This window comes from Gobio gobio (genome assembly GCF_949357685.1).
Source record: "Gobio gobio genome assembly, chromosome: 17".
Classification (NCBI taxonomy): Eukaryota; Metazoa; Chordata; class Actinopteri; order Cypriniformes; family Gobionidae; genus Gobio; species Gobio gobio.
This window is the reverse complement of record NC_137110.1, coordinates 48,061,344-48,081,425: the sequence shown is the minus strand read 5'-3', so window position 1 is coordinate 48,081,425 and position 20,082 is coordinate 48,061,344. Positions and strand designations below refer to the sequence as shown.

Here is a 20,082-nt window from a genome sequence, read left to right as displayed (position 1 = left end):
AGACTGCAATAAAGCCATTCACATGATACACACATCTCTGTGGTTTTGATGTATGAATGAAAAGCTGTATTAATTGGAGCTCAATGCCATACCTAGACAGCATTTTAGGCATCATAGTTTACAATGGAAGTGAACGCAGGCTCTATTCTAAACCCTAAGTTTACTTACTATGTGCATGTGAGTTTTGTCTAAACTTTTTTTAAAAATGTGTTCATGTTCTCCACAGGGTTCCGGTCACATGGTTCCCACTGATAAACCCATAGCAGCCTTCGCAATGTTCAGTCGCTTCCTCACCAAACAACCTTACTAGAACACACTCAGGGATTTCACTCTTTAAATCTGACTTTGCACTGTCACACTGGTAAAATGTTTATGATCTATAGACCACTGACTGTTTCAGACGTTCAAAACTGATCTTTTCTACTTTGTGTTTTTTGTAGTTTAGTTGCCAGCCTTGTCAAGAGCAAACAATGCCGACTGTACATAGAGGTTTGAGGGAATCTATATGCCTCTGTTGATCTTTCATAAAGTGTGATTTATGGTTGCTTTAACAGCAAAAGCTGCTGAGTGTTTACAAATTTAAATTCAATCCAATGTGTTTCTGCAGTGAGAGGATGCTCACGGTTTATTGCACAATTTTAGCTTATGTCTTCTCTATTAAACATGAAACTGTAGCCTTTTTTTCATCATCGCACAGATTATTTTTGTCATTTCAGATGTTAATGCCTCACTTTAGCCTTTTTAAGGTGTCATTGTCCTCGTGATTATTTTAAAATGATTGATATGATCTGCGGTACTTTGTGTGCATAAGGGAATAATAATTGTGCCTTTTATCTTCTTTCCCCCAGTTTTTTCCATTAAAGATACATTTTCTATTTTTCGTTTTTGATGAGTTTCTTTTTGTGATCCTTTTTATTGTAAAAAATTGTGTATTAAACCAGTTTAATTTCAATAATGAACTAAAGGTTTGAGATCAAGAGAATTTCCAGATTTTTAACATTTTTATAAAGAGGTACAGTAATTTAATTCACAAATGAGGAAGGCAAACCAATCTCATATTAAACAGTCAATATAAGATATAACTTGTACAAAAAAATCACAAAATTCAACCTAAGTACAAATACATTTTGTTTCATCCATCTAAGCACACAGTATAGCAGTTGTACATGTGTTTTTGGGGTTCACACACGTATACAAAACCATTAAAGTCAACATGAACCTGCAATTGCAACCCATTTTACTTCTGAAAGGTGGAAGAAGAAAAAAAAGTGCTGGACTTTATTTTAATGCATTGATTGGTATAAGTTGGCATTTCATATCAGAACAGAGTCCGAGGTGAAGGTGAGCGGATCGAAACACCTCCGGCACCCAATTTGTATCCCAACGGTATAAACTTTATTTTTGTAAACATATTCTTATTTGCTTATGTTGGTGTAATTTTTATGCAACAGCTATTTACACGAAGTGTAAAAAGGTTAGATGGTATTTACACTGAGAGCAAATAGTGACAGATACTGTTTGCACAATGTGTAAATAGAAGTAATATGCTATTTTTGCTAAAGGTAAAATACCCAAGCGATTTTCAGCCTTTGCCAACAAGCTAGATTATTTGCACTCATTATAAATTAGAATTAAATTATTGCATTAACTATTAAGAGAGGAAAAAAAAAATTGCATTGCATATCAGCTGAAAATAAAGTCATTAGGAGTAATGTGCATTGACAATTTATACACAATAACACCAGGAATGTGTATTTCGAGAGTAAATTGAGTTCATGTTGACTAATGATAGCAGGTTTTGAGGAGTTTGCAAACATCATGCGTTGGATGGGAGGTTAGTTCTCTTCATTTAAAACCTCCATTTATTGCTCCATATCTTAGCATGAATGTAAACATGCATTAATGTTAGTGCAGCTCTTCTCTCGTCTTAAACGGTGTTGTCTGTGTGACCTGACAGCTTCCTCTCGATCAGTTCTCGCAGACTTGTTCTGAAGTGCAGGTTTGCCCCCACGATGATGTAGCCCTGTGAAATCAAAGTTGGAGGATACAGCTGAACATACATTATCGTCTATCGCTTAAACTTAAGAGAATAAAAGTTTAACTTACATTGTGATACTCGACCACCTCTTCAATGAAGTCTAGCCCGTCCGGTAGAGGGATCTGCACACCTCGCTTAATGTAATCTTACATGAAAACACAGGATGAGCATTTAGATGTTTTCAAAAATCCAACGTTTGGGATCAATAAGGTTGTTTTTTTTAATAAACATTAGTTTTTTTTCAGCAAGAGCGATCAAGAATTGATCAAATGTTACATTAAAAAACATTTATAATGTATTTATTTCAAATAAATGGATCCTACTCAGATGTACTGATGTACCAGTTACACCAATAAGAAATGTTTCAGCAAATCAGCATATTAGAATGATTTCTGAAGGATCATGTGAGTAATGATGCTGAAAATTCAGCTTTGATCACAGGAATAGGGACCCATTATGGGGCCGAGCACTAGTAATATTATAACTAGTGATAATATCATTAGCAGGTGGCACTGTGACCAAATTGATGTGTGGTGGTCAGAGTAATGTGACAATGACTCAAGCAAAGTTTGGTGTCAATATATCAAAGCGTTGCAGAGATACAGCTTCATTTCGAAGGCATGATCATGCCTTTAACTTTGTTGATGCGGTATACAAAAACGGTTTCGTCTATTGACACAAAATCCATAACTTTTGGCTGTTGTCCTGACATTTCATCCTATCTGTCAGATTGTCCTACAAGGGCTTACGGTGCATGCGCACATCAATATATAATATTTATTTTAAAAATATTTACATAGTTTTAAGGGTTGGTTCTGGGTAGGGGTAGGTATGGATATTAATAAAGCCTAATAATCACATGAATGATGCTGCTAGGCTAGCACAATCTGATTGAATTGTGCTACCTACTGTTTAAATGGGAGGTAGCAAAATCTGACATGGTAGGACAAATCGACAGAACACTGGCATGCTCTAAAGATGGTACGATTCGATTTTGCTGAAAATCGGACCAATGGTCTAAGAGGAGTTCGGAAAAAAAACGTTTTTAAAGAAAATCAAAATGGCGGACATGAAGTTCATCCGACTATGGCAAAATCGGTATCTATGTCATTACAATAGGCTAATTGGATCAAAGGTTAATAGCATCATAACTTGCCTCGAAACATTTTGAGTACCTTCAGGGCATCGTGCCGAAAAACATATAACGAGTTTTGTAACGATACGCCAATGCATTTGTAAAATATGACATTTTACTGCAAAATTCAAAATGGCCGATGCCTAAAATGACCGATATGGGAAAATTGGGTATCGTTTGACAAATCTAAAGAAACCAGTTTTGTGAAATATGCAAAAAGAGCAATTTTTCATATCTTCTGACCACTAGGTGGCAGTGCGCAGAAACTGTGCGCCTCAGGTCATGGTTGTCATAACACGCACAAAGTTTGGTCAGAAAACGTTAAAGCGTTGCGAAGTTGTTGGGTGTGTCTCAATCAGTTCCCTAGCTCCCGAGCTCATGATCGTGAACACAAATTTGTTTGAAAGTTAGCACCTATAGCCTCACATCTATTCTGGCGTGCTCTGGCGTGCTCGAATTTGTTTGCACGTTATTCGATAATGGTTTGGCAAATCAACTTGAATGCCATAACTTTTTGTCGCCATGGTCTGAAGATGATCTGGTTCTAGCCCTCACAGTTCAAAAGTTATTAGCTTAAAAGGGAGTACAAATTTGGACAGTTGGTGGCGCTAGAGCGATTAAGTTAGAGACTCCGAAATTGCTGTAATGACAGTTCAGACTGTCCTCTATCTGTCTGCCAAATTTCATAACTTTCCCGCAAGCGGTTCTATGGGTTGCCATAGACACCAGAGCGGAAGAATAATAATAAGAACAGCAACAATTACAATAGGTACTTGGCCCAATTGTAATAATATTTCACAATGTTACAGTTTTTACTGTATGTTTGATCAAATACATTCAGCCTTGGTGAGCAGAAGAGATTTCTTTTAAAATCATTTAAAAATCTTACCGACCCCAAACGTTTGAACGTTAGTGTACGTCCCTAGACTGGGTAAACCCAGCCTGATCTACCTGCGATTTGATTATGCCCTGCAACTCAGTCTGGAAACCTATACATTAATTTCTACTGCTTCTGTTTCACTTTTGCAGGAACCAATCACAGACTGTCTTATCCACCCGGCACGCTATTGGCGGGTTTAACCATAAATATACATAATAAAGGCTAGATGTCTCGTCCGTGCTGCTGGCCAATGGAGGTCGACGTCCGCACCTGGCGGCCATCTTGTCACAGTCAGCTCGCTCACTCGTAACATTGCGTTTTAATGGTGCATGTACTTTTTAAATAACCATAACTTGCTCAATTTTCTACCGATTTTCAAACTGTTTGGTTTGTTATAAACGTCAGAGATCTAGTTATGACACTGAATACTTATGAATAATTATTCATAATTTGTTCAAGTCCAGAATTATAGCCACGTTAATAACGTTTGTAACAAACCAAACCATTTGTAAATCTGTCAAGATTTCAGCGAGATAAGAGTATTTGTGTTCAGATCACTCGCCTTACATCAGGTACCACAGAGCCCGCCGGAAAGCTTGCCTGTGACAAGATGGCCGTTGGTGATGACGTTAGCGACTCCGCCGTAAGTAATCTAGCCTTTATTATGTACACTCACTTAAAGGATTATTAGGAACACCATACTAATACTGTGTTTGACCCCCTTTCGCCTTCAGAACTGCCTTAATTCTACGTGGCATTGATTCAACAAGGTGCTGAAAGCATTCTTTAGAAATGTTGGCCCATATTGATGGGATAGCATCTTGCAGTTGATGGAGATTTGTGGGATGCACATCCAGGGCACGAAGCTCCCGTTCCACCACATCCCAAAGATGCTCTATTGGGTTGAGATCTGGTGACTGTGGGGGCCATTTTAGTTCAGTGAACTCATTGTCATGTTCAAGAAACCAATTTGAAATGATTCGAGCTTTGTGACATGGTGCATTATCCTGCTGGAAGTAGCCATCAGAGGATGGGGACATGGTGGTCATAAAGGGATGGACATGGTCAGAAACAATGCTCAGGTAGGCCGTGGCATTTAAACGATGCCCAATCGGCACTAAGGGGCCTAAAGTGTGCCAAGAATTGGCACACTAACTGGAGATGGTTGTCCAATGGGTTAAACCACTGAACTGATACGCAGAAGGTTGCTGGTTCTATCCCAGCGGTCACCACCAGTGTGTCCTTGAGGAAGGCACTTTACTTTTCTCCACGTTGCTCCAGGGGGATTGTCCCTGTAATAAATGCACTGTAAGTCTCTTTGGATAAAAGCATCTACCAAATGCATAAATGTAAATAAATGTAAGAAAACATCCCCCACACCATTACACCACCACCACCAGCCTGCACAGTGGTAACAAGGCATGATGGATCCATGTTCTCATTCTGTTTACGCCAAATTCTGACTCTACCATCTGAATGTCTCAACAGAAATCCAGACTCATCAGACCAGGCAACATTTTTCCAGTCTTCAACTGTCCATCTTTGGTGAGCTTGTGCAAATTGTAGCCTCTTTTTCCTATTTGTAGTGGAGATAAGTGGTACCCGGTGGGGCCCATCCGCCTCAAGGTTGTGCGTGTTGTGGCTTCACAAATGCTTTGCTGCATACCTCGGTTGTAACGAGTGGTTATTTCAGTCAAAGTTGCTCTTCTAGCAGCTTGAATCAGTCGGCCCATTCTCCTCTGACCTCTTGCATCAACAAGGCATTTTCGCCCACAGGACTGCCGCATACTGGATGTTTTTCCCTTTTCACACCATTCTTTGGAAACCCTAGAAATGGTTGTGCGTGAAAATCCCAGTAACTGAGCAGATTGTGAAATACTCAGACCGGCCCGTCTGGCACCAACAACCATGCCACGATCAAAATTGCTTAAATCACCTTTCTTTCCCATTCTGACATTCAGTTTGGAGTTCAGGAGATTGTCTTGACCAGGACCACACCCCTAAATGCATTGAAGCAACTGCCATGTGATTGGTTGATTAGATAATTGCATTAATGAGAAATTGAACAGGTGTTCCTAATAATCCTTTAGGTGAGTGTATATCTATGGGTTTAACACAATGACGTATAGAGAAGCGGTGGGTCATTGCCCATTGATCCCGCCTCTTGTGGTCTGATTGGTTGAAGGACTATCCAATTGCGTACAGAGTCATTTGAATTATGCTCGGTGATCACGCCTCTTGTGCAGTAGATAATACATAGCAGACTCCCCAGACCAATGTTCAATCTTAAATTGAGCTTGGTCTGGTGATAGCCAGACAAGTACGTCCCAATTGCTGTCATTAAATATATATAATACAATACATTGTTTCACTTACTGTTAATGAGAGGCACCACGGATATCTGCAGCATCGTCTTCAGGGGACCTTGCAGTGGAATAAGCTGAAGGAAGAATGTTCATTACATTTGCTGTCCGCTCTTGATTAGTTTTGCATCAGGTGTATTCATAGTGAAATTGAAACATTTGAGGAAACTCACAGCTAAAGACTCCAGAGCAGACTGATTGGAGTATATTTTGAACCTGAAAACAGATTCTCAGTTGAAAATAAATGAGTGTAATGTCAAATACTGTTAAATGTTTGTGCATTATATTTACCTTCTCAGATCTAAATGGATAGTCAAGCGCTTGCCCTTCATTGACACTTTGGCATTGAATTTACCTTCCTAAAACAAGGTCAAATTGGGTGCATTTATTGCATGCCTTCATCATAAAACTAATAATGGGATTGTGTATATTATAGCTCTCACCATGGTCATGCTGCTGAGCTGTACTGGTGGTTGTCCTGCTGGCAGAACCAACACTTTGACCATCGAGTTGACGGCCACACTTGCGCCGGAGGTCTTGATCGTGGAGCGAGGAGGAGCCGTGACCTCGATCTCCAGTGACAGAGGTTGATCCATTAGCGCCGGGTTCTGATTGGACAGAACAAACAGAGAATAGATGACGGGCCGTTGCTGTGCGGGGGCTGCATGTAGACATTATAATGTTGCTCACCAGCATCATCATCGTCCCTAAGTAGGTGGTCCTGAGGAGCATTTCCAAGTCCTTGGGCATCTGAAAGGAGTTGAATAATAGTTGTTTTTTTCTTATTTTTGTATCATGCCTTTAAAAACGCATTCGACTGTGTCTTACTCGTTCGTTTGCGATCTGCATTTGGAACAGGCCGCCTTTGAAGTAAGAGTAGAGGCCACTGTCGAAGAAGTACTCAGAGAGAGAGAGATAGATCATACGATCATACTCTCTCACGACGGGATTCACAGCGTAGTTCACTAGGGTCTCATTCTCATTCTTAAGGTCGTAAAACATGCCCTGTGCAGAAGAGAGGCAGAGAAACACATTTAAAAAACTATTCATTTCAACCAAAAAAAAACTTAAAAAATTATTATATTATATTATTACCTTTAGTGCTGTCAAATCGATTAATCGCATAACATAAAGTGTTCTTTATATTTTATATATATATATATATATATATATATATATATATATATATATATATATATACAGTGTTGGGGAAAGTTACTTTGAAAAGTAATGCATTACAATATTGCGATACTCCCTTAAAAAGTAACTAATTGAGTTACTTAGTTACTTTTTAAGCAAAGTAATGCGTTACGTTACTTTTGCGTTACTTTTTCTCACCTGGGCTGGGCTTGTTTTTGTAAAAAAGTTATATTTTTGTGCAACGGTAAAGACCTCTTTATACCAAAATTGAAATAATAAGCCCCAGGCTGAGGTAAAAATGCAAATTGACGCATGAACAGTAGAGGGCGCAGCTCTGCTGTGTCGCCATTCTGGATAATGGTAGAATAGGATGCAGGAGAAAAAAGTTTTACCAATAAAAACAAAAAATGGTCAACAAAGGTCAGCAGCAAGACATTGGTAAATTAAATATAAAGGTAGACTAAATGCATAAAATAGGTTGTTTTATTTAACATTTAATTATTGGAGGTTTGCATAGTACTCTGATTTTGCATTTGACTGATTTTATTCATTTTGAGGAGTACAGAATCTTTATTGTGCAAGTGAGATAAATAAATGCTCACATTTAGTCTAGAACTACAATAACCATCATGTTCACACACACACCTCTGCACTTACTCTCAACATGGGGGCAGGGGTCAGTCAAATTAATGTGAAAAAGTAACTCAGATATTTTGTTGTTGGTAATGCGTTACTTTACTAGTTACTTGGAAAAAGTAATATTATTACGTAACTCAAGTTACTTGTAATGCGTTACCCCCAACACTGTATGTATGTATATATATATATATTTATATACACTCTAAAACAAAAAGGTTCACACACACACACACACACACATTTCAAAATATGCAACAAGAGATATATATATATATATATTTCTCTTGTTGCATTTTTTGAAATATATCCTTCAGAAATCATTTTCATGCTGATTTGCTGCTCAAGCAACATTTCTGATTATTATCAATGTGGAAAACAGTTGTGCTGCTTCATATTTTTGTTGATGTGAACAGTGTGTCTTAGCGGAGCCCAAGCTTCTGAACGGTATAGTGTTGAATCGCTGCAGAGTCAAAGGGTGGAGCTTGATGTTCAACTCCTCCTCTCTGGATGTAATGGGTGGAGCTTGACATTCTAGCCACACCCTAAACATCAATAGGTCAAGCACCACCCATTTAATTTGGCTTTGCAGTGAGCACCACTTGCATCTGTCACTCACCCTAAAATCCATATCAAGGCTTGATTCTGTCACCACAGGGTCACTCAGCAGTGAGTAATCGATGCCCACGTAACTGTCCACCTCCGTGCGCACTGAAAAACACATTCGGGTAAACACACGTGTCTGCCAGATCAATAAATCACATCACATATATAATGATGATCAACATGTTCTCTAACCTGGGATTGTTTCCAGCAGCTGGTTAACCAAAACTAGTGCAGCATGATTCAAGGCAGGACAAATCTGACAGAGACATACATGCAAAAGTTCATTTCCAGTAAAATGTTCTCAAATGAATTCTAATGTGATTAAAGTATCAGATTAAAATATCTTTATTTGGGATGAGCAATGATATACAAGTGCCATGACACGCTTCTGCTAATCCTGACTGGAAAAGGCAAACAAACCTGTTTATTTAGGATGAAGCGCATTCCTGTGGTCAGGAACGTTCCGATAAAGTCATAAACCCTCCTGTGAGAATATTTTGAGGCACACAAGAATATGCCATATAATACAAAAGTTGTAAAATTAATCAAATCATGCGTCACTTAGACATGTAGACATGCTCAAAGTTCAGTATAGTCAAGTACCCAAGGGTCCCGCTAAATTTGGCCCTCATCTTGGCGATGGACGCGTCACAGGTGATGTTGGAGATCTTGAGACGGCCATCTTCGTCTTTGCGGAGATGGAGGACTGTGAAGATGTTGACACCGTCGGCTGAGGCGTTGATGGCTCCCTCATCAAAACTAATGGAGAGAAAGGGGAAGACCTCGTCTTGTTTTAGGGAGAGACCTAAATAGTAGAAGTTTTAAACTACACATAAAAATCAAAGCTTTATGGCTTTTAGTTCATGCCAGTTAGTTTTGTTTACGTCTACACCACTGTTCAAATGTTTGGGGTCAGTAAGATTTTGTAAATGTTAAGTACACAACTACACTCTCTAAAAAAAAGTTTCTATATGGCACCAAAAATGGTTCTTGGCTCGTAATCATAGGGGAACCTTTTTTAGTGCTATATAGCACCAATTTTGGTGCTTCAGTGGTTCTTCACCAGTTCTTTGACTAAGGTGCTATATAGCACCTCTGAAGAACCACTGAAGAACCACTGAAGCACCAAAATTGGTGCTATATAGCACTAAAAAAGGTTCCCCTATGATTACGAGCCAAGAACCATTTTTGGTGCCATATAGAACCTTTTTTTTTAGAGTGTAGTTGTGTTGTGTTACAACTATAGTTTTCATTTGTACCGCGCAACTATACACTCTAAAAAATGCTGGGTTAAAATCAACCCAAGTTGGGTTGAAAATTGGGTTGAGCAATTGGGTTGTTTTAACCCAGTGGTTTGTTTAAATGTTTGCTTTAATGGGATAGTTCACCCAAAAATGAAAATTTGACATTTATCTGCTTACCCCCAGGCCATCCAAGGTGTAGGTGTCTTTGTTTCTTCAGTAGAACACAAATGGAGAATTTTAACTTCAACCGTTGCTGTGTGTCACTCATATAATGCTTGTCAATGGGGTCTAATTCTATTAGGGTAAAAAAAACATGCCCTGAAAGCGCAGCACTTCCGGAAAGGAAGGTCAATGTACACGATCTAGTGTAGAGACCTCACACACAGGAAGTAATGTCTCTACACTAGATCGTGTACATTGACCTTCCTTTCCGGAAGTGCTGCGCTTTCAGGGCTGTTGGACATGGTGTTGTATTTGAGGTAAAAAATTATGTAAATACTGTTCGGTTTATCGCACAAACCGTTCGTTTCGTGTCTTAAGACATTAATGTGTCGTCACGAGCCGCATGGATTCATTTGAAGTTGTCTGTGCATGTTTTTTTTACCCTAATAGAATTAGACCCCATTGACAAGCATTATATGAGTGACACACAGCAACTGTTGAAGTTAAAAATCTCCATTTGTGTTCAACTGAAGAAACAAAGACACCTACATCTTGGATGGCCTGGGGGTAAGCAGATAAATGTCAAATTTTCATTTTTGGGTTAACTATCCCTTTAAACAACCCAATCGCTGGGTTTGTCCATTTTCAAAATAATATATAAATAGTAACTATAAGTATGGTAAGGATGCATGAAGCTAGAATAAAATGTTTTTTGAATGAAAATAGTTAAACCAATGAGCTATAAATAGTAAACTATAAGTATGATGTTATGTTTACATGTTTTACATACAAGTACTTGATGTACAAAACTACTAAAAGAGTAGTTTACTGAAAGTGTACTTTCAAAAAACACAAAAAGTATTTGACAAACTATCAGTATACCTATACGTTCACTTAGTATAGTTGCAGTGCAAATGAAAAAACTTAGTTGTAAACTAGTTGTGTACTCAAAGTTTACTACTAAAAGTAACTTTTATACACTAAATATTGGGCCAATTTAGTCCTAAGTAGTATTGAAAACAAGTTTACTAGTGCATTGATATCAGTATACTTACTACATAAAGTATACTTACAATACTTGAACTTTACTTAAGTATACTTTTTTTTGTAAGGATATGCCAAATATACTATAATATTAGACTTTTCTGTCAGTAGAAGTCAAGTATACTTAAATGTAATTTAAAGTAATTTATTTCCTTTTTTTCAAGGGGTATTGCTTGTTGTAACCTCAATTCTTCCGCTTAATGCATTTCAGACTCACAAGAGCCAGTAAAGGATGCGTCTCTGGAAGTTCAGGGTGATGGAGGAGTTCTGCACCTCGAACAGCAGCCCCACGCCAGGCTGGAAGCGCAGGTCAGAGGTCAGGTTCAGATCTGTGACCGTCACACTAAAGAAACATCAACTTAGAATCAGAGCTCTGTATGGAATTACTGTATGGAACTCTAATCTGCAAGGCAAACCTTCCAACTTAAACTAGTTAACATTCAGAGTTTCTTGGGAGTCTTGACAAACTTTGCTTTACAGTTATCTAAAATAGTTTAAATACTTCCTTATATTATAATTCAAATTGCAATGCTGCATCCTCTTTGCCACCTCAATTCAAAATCAGTAATTGGATTGTAAAAAGGCATTCTTAATTCATTTCTTAAAGGGTTAGTCACCCAAAAGTGAAAATTAGCCCATGGTTTACTCACTCTCAAGCCATCATAGGTGTAAATGACACTTCTTTCAGACGAATACAATCAGAGTTATATTAAAAATGCCCTGGCTCTTCCAAGCTTTATAAGGGCAGTGAATTGATGGGTCGTTTTTGAAGTCTATAAAAGTGCATCTATCCAACATATAACTGCTCCACACGGCTCCAGAGGGTTAATAAAGGCCTTCTGAAGTGAAGTGGCACGTTTGTATAAGAAAAATATCCATATTTATAGACGTTATAAACGTTACTTTAACATAACGATGCACTTTTATGGACTTCAAAAATGACCCAACAAGTCACTGCCATTTTAAAGTTTGGAAGTGCCAGGACATTTTTAATATAACTGATTGTATTCGACTGAAAGAAGAATGTCATAAATACCTAGGATGACTTGAGGGTGAGTAAATCATGGGCTAGTTTTCATTTTTGGGTGAACTAACCCTTTAATGTGCAATTGCATCCTCATGGTCTTTGTGTGTGAATGACCACATGAGGGCGCCGGTTGAGACATTGACTAGAAAGTGGAAATCCAGTAGATAAAATGTAAACATACTTTTTGATGGTGTATTGGAAGCGGCCCTCGGCCCCACGCATCTCTGGCATAGTGATGTTACTCAACTCTCCTTCCACGAAATTCTTGGTCTCTGCCTTCACTGTAAAGACGTCAAACAGAGGCCAGTCTTTCATAGACTATTATATGATAAACTATTGAAGTCTGAATACTGGGCTATATCTTACACATCTCCAGTCCTCTGTCAGTGATGCGGATCTTGCATCCAGGCGGCTCTGCTAAGGTCATTGTGACGAGTGAAAGAAGAAAGATGACCGAGACTTTCAGCAGTCCCATGATTCCTCAGTAAACCTGAAAAACAACAATTTGACAAAGTGATCAAGAGAAAACTGAATGATAGGATCAACCAGGACATCATCAAATAAGGTTAAAGAAATTATGAAAAGGTTCATTTATATTCTGCATCTCAATGTTCATTCCAATGATCAGGATTGGGCAGTCCAATGAGGTTCATTCTCGTGTTACGCCTCACGTTTGAGCTCCAGCAAGAACCAATGAGGTTCATTCTCGTGTTACGCCTCACGTTTGAGCTTCCTCAAGAACCAATGAGGTTCATTTTCGTGTTACGCAGCACGTTTGAGCTTCAGCAAGAACCAATGAGGTTCATTCTCATGTTACGCAGCACGTTTGAGCTTCAGCAAGAACCAATGAGGTTCATTCTCGTGTTACGCATCACGTTTGAGCTTCTCAAGAACCAATGAGGTTCATTCTCGTGTTACGCATCACGTTTGAGCTTCTCAAGAACCAATGAGGTTCATTCTCGTGTTACGCAGCACGTTTGAGCTTCAGCAAGAACCAATGAGGTTCATTCTCGTGTTACGCAGCACGTTTGAGCGCCTCAAGAACCAATGAGGTTCATTCTCGTGTTACGCCTCACGTTTGAGCGTCAGCAAGAACCAATGAGGTTCATTCTCGTGTTACGCATCACGTTTGAGCTTCCTCAAGAACCAATGAGGTTCATTTTCGTGTTACGCAGCACGTTTGAGCTTCAGCAAGAACCAATGAGGTTCATTCTTGTGTTACGCATCACGTTTGAGCTTCCTCAAGAACCAATGAGGTTCATTTTCGTGTTACGCAGCACGTTTGAGCTTCAGCAAGAACCAATGAGGTTCATTCTCATGTTACGCAGCACGTTTGAGCTTCAGCAAGAACCAATGAGGTTCATTCTCGTGTTACGCAGCACGTTTGAGCGCCTCAAGAACCAATGAGGTTCATTCTCGTGTTACGCATCACGTTTGAGCGCCTCAATAACCAATGAGGTTCATTCTCGTGTTACGCAGCACGTTTGAGCTTCCTCAAGAACCAATGAGGTTCATTCTCATGTTACGCAGCACGTTTGAGCTTCCTCAAGAACCAATGAGGTTCATTCTCATGTTACGCAGCACGTTTGAGCGCCTCAAGAACCAATGAGGTTCATTCTCATGTTACGCATCACGTTTGAGCGCCTCAAGAACCAATGAGGTTCATTCTCGTGTTACGCATCACGTTAGAGCGCCTCAAGAACCAATGAGGTTCATTCTCGTGTTACGCATCACGTTTGAGCGCCTCAAGAACCAATGAGGTTCATTCTCGTGTCACACAGCACGTTTGAGCTTCAGCAAGAACCAATGAGGTTCATTCTCATGTTACGCATCACGTTTGAGCTTCTCAAGAACCAATGAGGTTCATTCTCATGTTATGCAGCACGTTTGAGCTCCTCAAGAACCAATGAGGTTCATTCTCGTGTTACGCATCACGTTAGAGCGCCTCAAGAACCAATGAGGTTCATTCTCGTGTTACGCAGCACGTTTGAGGTTCAGCAAGAACCAATGAGGTTAATTCTCATGTTACGCAGCACGTTTGAGCTTCAACAAGAACCAATGAGGTTTGTTCTTTCGTATCAAGCAAGTGCAGTTGAGCTTCTGTTTATGTTCGCTGATGAATGTTAATATGTGAATAAAAGCCTAAATTCAATCTGTTCATCATGTAAAGTGATCAAGTCTCTTCAGAATGATTGGGACTAAACCGCTCAATTCATATGGATTAGTTTTATGATCTCTTTATTCACTTTTTGAAGCGTCAAAGTCTCTCAGATTTCTTTAAAAAGATCTTCTTTTGTGGGGTTGAAGGGTTTGGAATGCCATGGGGGTGAGTAATTATGACAGAATTTTCTTTTTTGGGTGAACTATCAATTTAATATGATGGACTAAAGAGTATGAACAGTGTAAAATGGATTCAAATTAAGTAAAAGTATAAATACATTTTTAAAAAAGTATAAATACTACAATTTAAATTGGAATAACATTTTTAAAAGTATAAATGAAATAAAAATAAAATAGCTCAATTCAAATCTAAAACTCTTTTAAAAGATCACACCAGAGTTACTATCCAACTAGATAAAAATAAAGTCCATTGCAGCTTGTATACAGGCAGTTCTGTTTCTTTTCATCCTGCACCAAAGAGCTTCTCCAGTGCGGCAACTGGAAAATGGGCGCTGACAGCTAAATATACAGAGACAGCAAAGCAAATGAGAGAATGATCTTGCCTTTCACGCGTATGTAAGAAAAGATCCAGCCCAAAGAAGTCCAGGTCTTTCCGCTCTCGTTTCTGTAGCAGTGTGTGAAGAGTGTACGTCTGCGTGTGTTTATAGTGCAGAGGAGGAGAGACTGTTCGCCTTGTCTGAATGGACAGCAGAGGCAGTGAGGAGAGAGAGAGAGAGAGAGAGAGAGAGAAAGAGAGAGAGAGAGGGAGGGAGGGAGGCTGTCCCCAATAAGAACATGTGGTTTCTAGGGTGAAGCAGTTGTAATGGTGTTCTAAAGGGATTGTGTGATTTTTAAAGTGTATTTGGTGGTTGCTAATCAATTGTGAGAATTCTGAGAGTTCTGGGTCGTTGCCAGGGTGTTGCTATGCAGTTCCTAAAGAGGTTTTTGTCAAATTGGCTAAGCTGTTCTGGGTTGTTGCTTTTCATTCAAATGCATAGCTCCAATGGTGTGGATTGAGTTACGTTTAAGGGTTTGTTTTAAGGGTCAATATTAAAAGAGTGACTTAACAAGCAAAATAACCAGCATGATAGAGATGCAGTGGCCAAAAGCTTGAATAAGGTCGCTCTCTTGGAGGTCGCATGTGTGTGTACTGACGCTGGAGCCGGAGGCAGCTGTCTCTAGTCATATAACCAACAGGAACAAACAGGACCAAAACAAACTGTCCCGCAAATGGGCTTTTTGAGGTCATTGACCCCAGGGTCCGGCTGATTTACCTCGTTCAAAGAAGATGGTCTCAGGCAGAAAGATTTTACAAATGCCTCATTCATTTTGTACAAAACCCTGCATGGGCTTGGGAGCTTTTTAAGCATCCAAAAGTAATCACTCCTCTGAGACAATATCTTTCAGCAAACGCATTGTCCGTGTGCAAAACCGATAGGTGACCTTTGACATAAAATGATGCTCAATGAAGCCAGAAGCCTTTACATTTCAGGAAGGATGAACTCTTTGTGAAACATATATCAAGTTGCGGTAAATCAAGAAATAAGCAATTCATTCCATGTTAGGAAATCGTTTAGATCTGTAAGTGTTTTCGGACACAAGGTGATGTTTGCTTTGAGAAGGCAGTGGGGTTACTATAGTTCACAAACACAAGATTGCTTCAGGTCAATACCCCAAAAAACATAATGAGTAAAACAATGTTACACAACCAAAAAAAACACCAACTTTACATTCAAGATATGCTATAAAACACATATCCATGTGTACAGCAGTGCAACTGTGTGTAATTTTAAATTATACTTAAGATTTTACATAAATAAATGTATATTATGGTACTATAATGATTAATGTAATATTAATGTATAATTTTATTCTATTTAATAATTAATATAAAACATTTCAGATATGTGAATTTGGGTCAAAGGGCAAACGATTCTCCCAGTAAAATCTCCCTTTTAAAACATAATAATACAGATGACACTTTACAATAAGGTTTCATTAGTTAACATGAACTAACAATGCATAATACTTCTAAAGCATTTATTAATCTTAGTTAATATCAATCTCATAATTTCAAGATCATTGTATCTGCGCAAATTGCATCTGAACTAACATCAACATGAACATAACATAAACAAAGGTTAATAAAGGCTGTAAGGATGTATTGCTCATTGTTAGTTCATGTTAGTTAATGCATCTAATGTTAACAAATGAGATCTTATTGTAAATATGAAGATAATTGATATTTTACTTCTTTGACATGCAGATTTTCTAAATGTCAGAGCCACTTCATGGCTCTAAAAATCATATTAACCAATCACGTAAAAAGCTTCTAATGTTGTAAATCCAGTGAACAGGTGATGCCCGATAGACATGAACAGTGCAAACGAGTGCAAATTTCCAAATAAGCCTTATAGAAACATAAACCTACCTCCATTTGTGCTGGGAAGGCATTCGTTCCCTTTTGAGTGATGGCCCAAAATGAAACTATAAACTTTGTACACATTTTGTGCAAGCATTACAGCTTATTCCCATATTTCCCTCCCCAAATACCTTTGCCTTTCACAATACTTACAGTGGTGTGGAAACACAGGCTGGGTGACTTTAGTGTTTCTCAGATATAGACTCTTAGAAGAATCAGATATTTTCTTGCAGTCTGGAAATCATCAGTGAAATGCCCGTTTAAATCCTCTCGCATCCCTCCCTCTTTGAGGCCGGGTTCACTATGTTCCCAGTTTATATAGGGAGTCGGTAAGCATTTTGGGAAAAGGGTGTTACTCTTTGCCTCGTGTCAAATGACCTTGGGCAAAGAAAACATTTTCCAAAGATTAACATGCATCAAATGACTGAATTTTGTTTCATTGTCTAAAAACTGTTTTTCTAAAAGTTCACATTGTTTCTAACAGCGGGGCAGTGGAATGATAGCTCCGGGCAGCATTAAACAGATCCCAGCAGTCTGCCCTTTAATTTTTGGAGACTAAACCTTAAATTAGTTCATGACTTCTTAGAAGCCCATGTTGCAAGGCTTCATAGAATCACATGATGCAAGAAATGGGTTCCACTTAAAACCACAGAGGACCAAGGTGGAGCTCACTTTGGAGAATCTAGTTCAGAAAAAAAGGCAATTTAATGTTTTTTGGCCACCAATTATGGGGTGAGCACGTCAAACTTTCTTTTTTTAGTTTAAACCTGCTTTAAAAGAAGGGTGAGGAAATGCGTCCAGTGTTCTTTGGATGAGTAGCATAAGTTTAGACACAACAACATTTGATTTGGTTTCATTCCCACCAAAGACCACAGGATTCCCCCAGAGGCCTCGCAGAACTTCTGTAGACCACCGGCCCTGATCAGTGGCTTGATGGGCAGGGCTCTGATGTCAGGGAGGCACTGGATCCTGATTTTATAACATGTTATTGTTTACTGAAACTATTAAACATACTTTTACTAATTTAAATAAAATGTAAATATTAGATGAAAAACTTAAACTTGAAAAACTATCAAAATGATTTACCGGTCAAAAGCTTGCAGATTCTAATATGCTGATTTATTATCAATGTTGGAAACAGTTGTGCTGCTTAATATTTATTTGGAACCTGCGATGCTTTTTTTCAGGATTCATTGATAAAAAGTTAAAAGAACAGCATTTATTCAAAATAGAAATCTTTTCTAACAATATAAATCTTTACTATCACTTTTTTTTGTCAATTTAACTCATCCTTGCTGAATAAAAGTATTAATTTCTTTCAAAAAAAAGAAAGGAAAAAACTAATAATTAATCCATCCCAGATAAAAAATAAAAATAATATATATATATATATATATATATATATATATATATATATATATATATATATATATACACACTCACCTAAAGGATTATTAGGAACACATGTTAAATTTCTCATTAATGCAATTATCTAATCAACCAATCACATGGCAGTAGCTTCAATGCATTTAGGGGTGTGGTCCTGGTCAAGACAATCTCCTGAACTCCAAACTGAATGTCAGAATGGGAAAGAAAGGTGATTTAAGCAATTTTGATCGTGGCATGGTTGTTGGTGCCAGACGGGCCGGTCTGAGTATTTCACAATCTGCTCAGTTACTGGGATTTTCATGCACAACCATTTCTAGGGTTTACAAAGAATGGTGTGAAAAGGGAAAAACATCCAGTATGCGGCAGTCCTGTGGGCGAAAATGCCTTGTTGATGCAAGAGGTCAGAGGAGAATGGGCCGACTGATTCAAGCTGATAGAAGAGCAACTTTGACTGAAATAACCACTCGTTACAACCGAGGTATGCAGCAAAGCATTTGTGAAGCCACAACACGCACAACCTTGAGGCGGATGGGCTACAACAGCAGAAGACCCCACCGGGTACCACTCATCTCCACTACAAGTAGGAAAAAGAGGCTACAATTTGCACAAGCTCACCAAAATTGGACAGTTGAAGACTGGAAAAATGTTGCCTGGTCTGATGAGTCTCGATTTCTGTTGAGACATTCAGATTGTAGAGTCAGAATTTGGCGTAAACAGAATGAGAACATGGATCCATCATACCTTGTTACCACTGTGCAGGCTGGTGGTGGTGGTGTAATGGTGTGGGGGATGTTTTCTTGGCACACTTTAGGCCCCTTAGTGCCAATTGGCCATCGTTTAAATGCCACGGCCTACCTGAGCATTGTTTCTGACCATGTCCATCCCTTTATGACCACCATATACCCATCCTCTGATGGCTACTTCCAGCAGGATAATGCACCATGTCACAAAGCTCGAATAATTTCAAATTGGTTTCTTGAACATGACAATGAGTTCACTGAACTAAAATGGCCCCCACAGTCACCAGATCTCAACCCAATAGAGCATCTTTGGGATGTGGTGGAACGGGAGCTTCGTGCCCTGGATGTGCATCCCACAAATCTCCATCAACTGCAAGATGTTATCCTATCAATATGGGCCAACATTTCTAAAGAATGCTTTCAGCACCTTATTGAATCAATGCCACGTAGAATTAAGGCAGTTCTGAAGGCGAAAGGGGGTCAAACACAGTATTAGTATGGTGTTCCTAATAATCCTTTAGGTGAGTGTATATATATATATTAGCAGCACAACTGTTTCCAACATTGATAATAAATCCTCATATTAGAATGATTTCTGAAGGATCATGTGACACTGAAGACTGGAGTAATGCTGAAAATTCAGCTTTGATCACAGAAATACATTACATTTTACAGTATATTAAAATGGAAAACCATTATTTTAAATTGTAATAATATTTCACAATATTACGTTTTTATTACGCATTTTTCTGTATTTTTGATCTAACAAATGCAGACTTGATGAGACTTCTTTCAAAAACATTAAAAATAGTAATGTTTCCAAAATTTTGACTGGTAATAGAAATATAAAAAAACTTAAATGAAAACTGAAAGTATAAATATAAATGCAAATTCAAAATATTAATAAATACTAGAACATAAATAATATTAAAATAACACTGACATATAGATAATGTATTCACCTAACCATAGATGTATAGTTTATATGGATATTAAAGTTTGATTATTGTGCAGAATACAAATAGATCCATTGATACACATCTAACCAGAAGTGCCATTTAAAAATATATAGTTCAATGGCAAATGGACAATGAGG

General features: G+C 38.4%; 2 protein-coding genes across 5 annotated transcripts in view; one reads left to right on the top strand and one right to left on the bottom strand.

Moving 5' to 3' along the window:
- ctsa (cathepsin A) overlaps window positions 1-980 on the top strand; it is a 14,252-nt gene extending 13,272 nt beyond the window's left edge. Inside the window, exon 16 of the mRNA XM_079839953.1 lies at window positions 227-980. Within this exon, the coding sequence (XP_079696079.1) occupies window positions 227-310 (84 nt within the window). The 3' untranslated portion in view covers window positions 311-980. The remainder of the gene's footprint in view (window positions 1-226) is intronic.
- pltp (phospholipid transfer protein) overlaps window positions 887-20,082 on the bottom strand; it is a 20,694-nt gene continuing 1,498 nt past the window's right edge. Inside the window, exons 1-16 of one of the 4 annotated variants that reach the window (XM_079839955.1) lie at window positions 17,011-17,414; window positions 12,642-12,765; window positions 12,457-12,556; window positions 11,466-11,591; window positions 9,402-9,557; window positions 9,219-9,282; window positions 8,991-9,054; window positions 8,812-8,903; window positions 7,245-7,421; window positions 7,107-7,166; window positions 6,860-7,024; window positions 6,708-6,775; window positions 6,590-6,632; window positions 6,430-6,493; window positions 2,107-2,183; window positions 887-2,023 (exon numbers count right to left, since the gene is read on the bottom strand). In XM_079839955.1, the coding sequence (XP_079696081.1) occupies window positions 1,928-2,023; window positions 2,107-2,183; window positions 6,430-6,493; window positions 6,590-6,632; window positions 6,708-6,775; window positions 6,860-7,024; window positions 7,107-7,166; window positions 7,245-7,421; window positions 8,812-8,903; window positions 8,991-9,054; window positions 9,219-9,282; window positions 9,402-9,557; window positions 11,466-11,591; window positions 12,457-12,556; window positions 12,642-12,750 (1,461 nt within the window). In that variant the 5' untranslated portion in view covers window positions 12,751-12,765; window positions 17,011-17,414 and the 3' untranslated portion in view covers window positions 887-1,927. Of the gene's footprint in view, window positions 2,024-2,106; window positions 2,184-6,429; window positions 6,494-6,589; window positions 6,633-6,707; window positions 6,776-6,859; window positions 7,025-7,106; window positions 7,167-7,244; window positions 7,422-8,811; window positions 8,904-8,990; window positions 9,055-9,218; window positions 9,283-9,401; window positions 9,558-11,465; window positions 11,592-12,456; window positions 12,557-12,641; window positions 12,766-14,998; window positions 15,155-16,866; window positions 16,931-17,010; window positions 17,415-20,082 lie in introns of those variants that run through there. The other 3 variants (XM_079839957.1, XM_079839954.1, XM_079839956.1) reach the window with 3 other exon arrangements.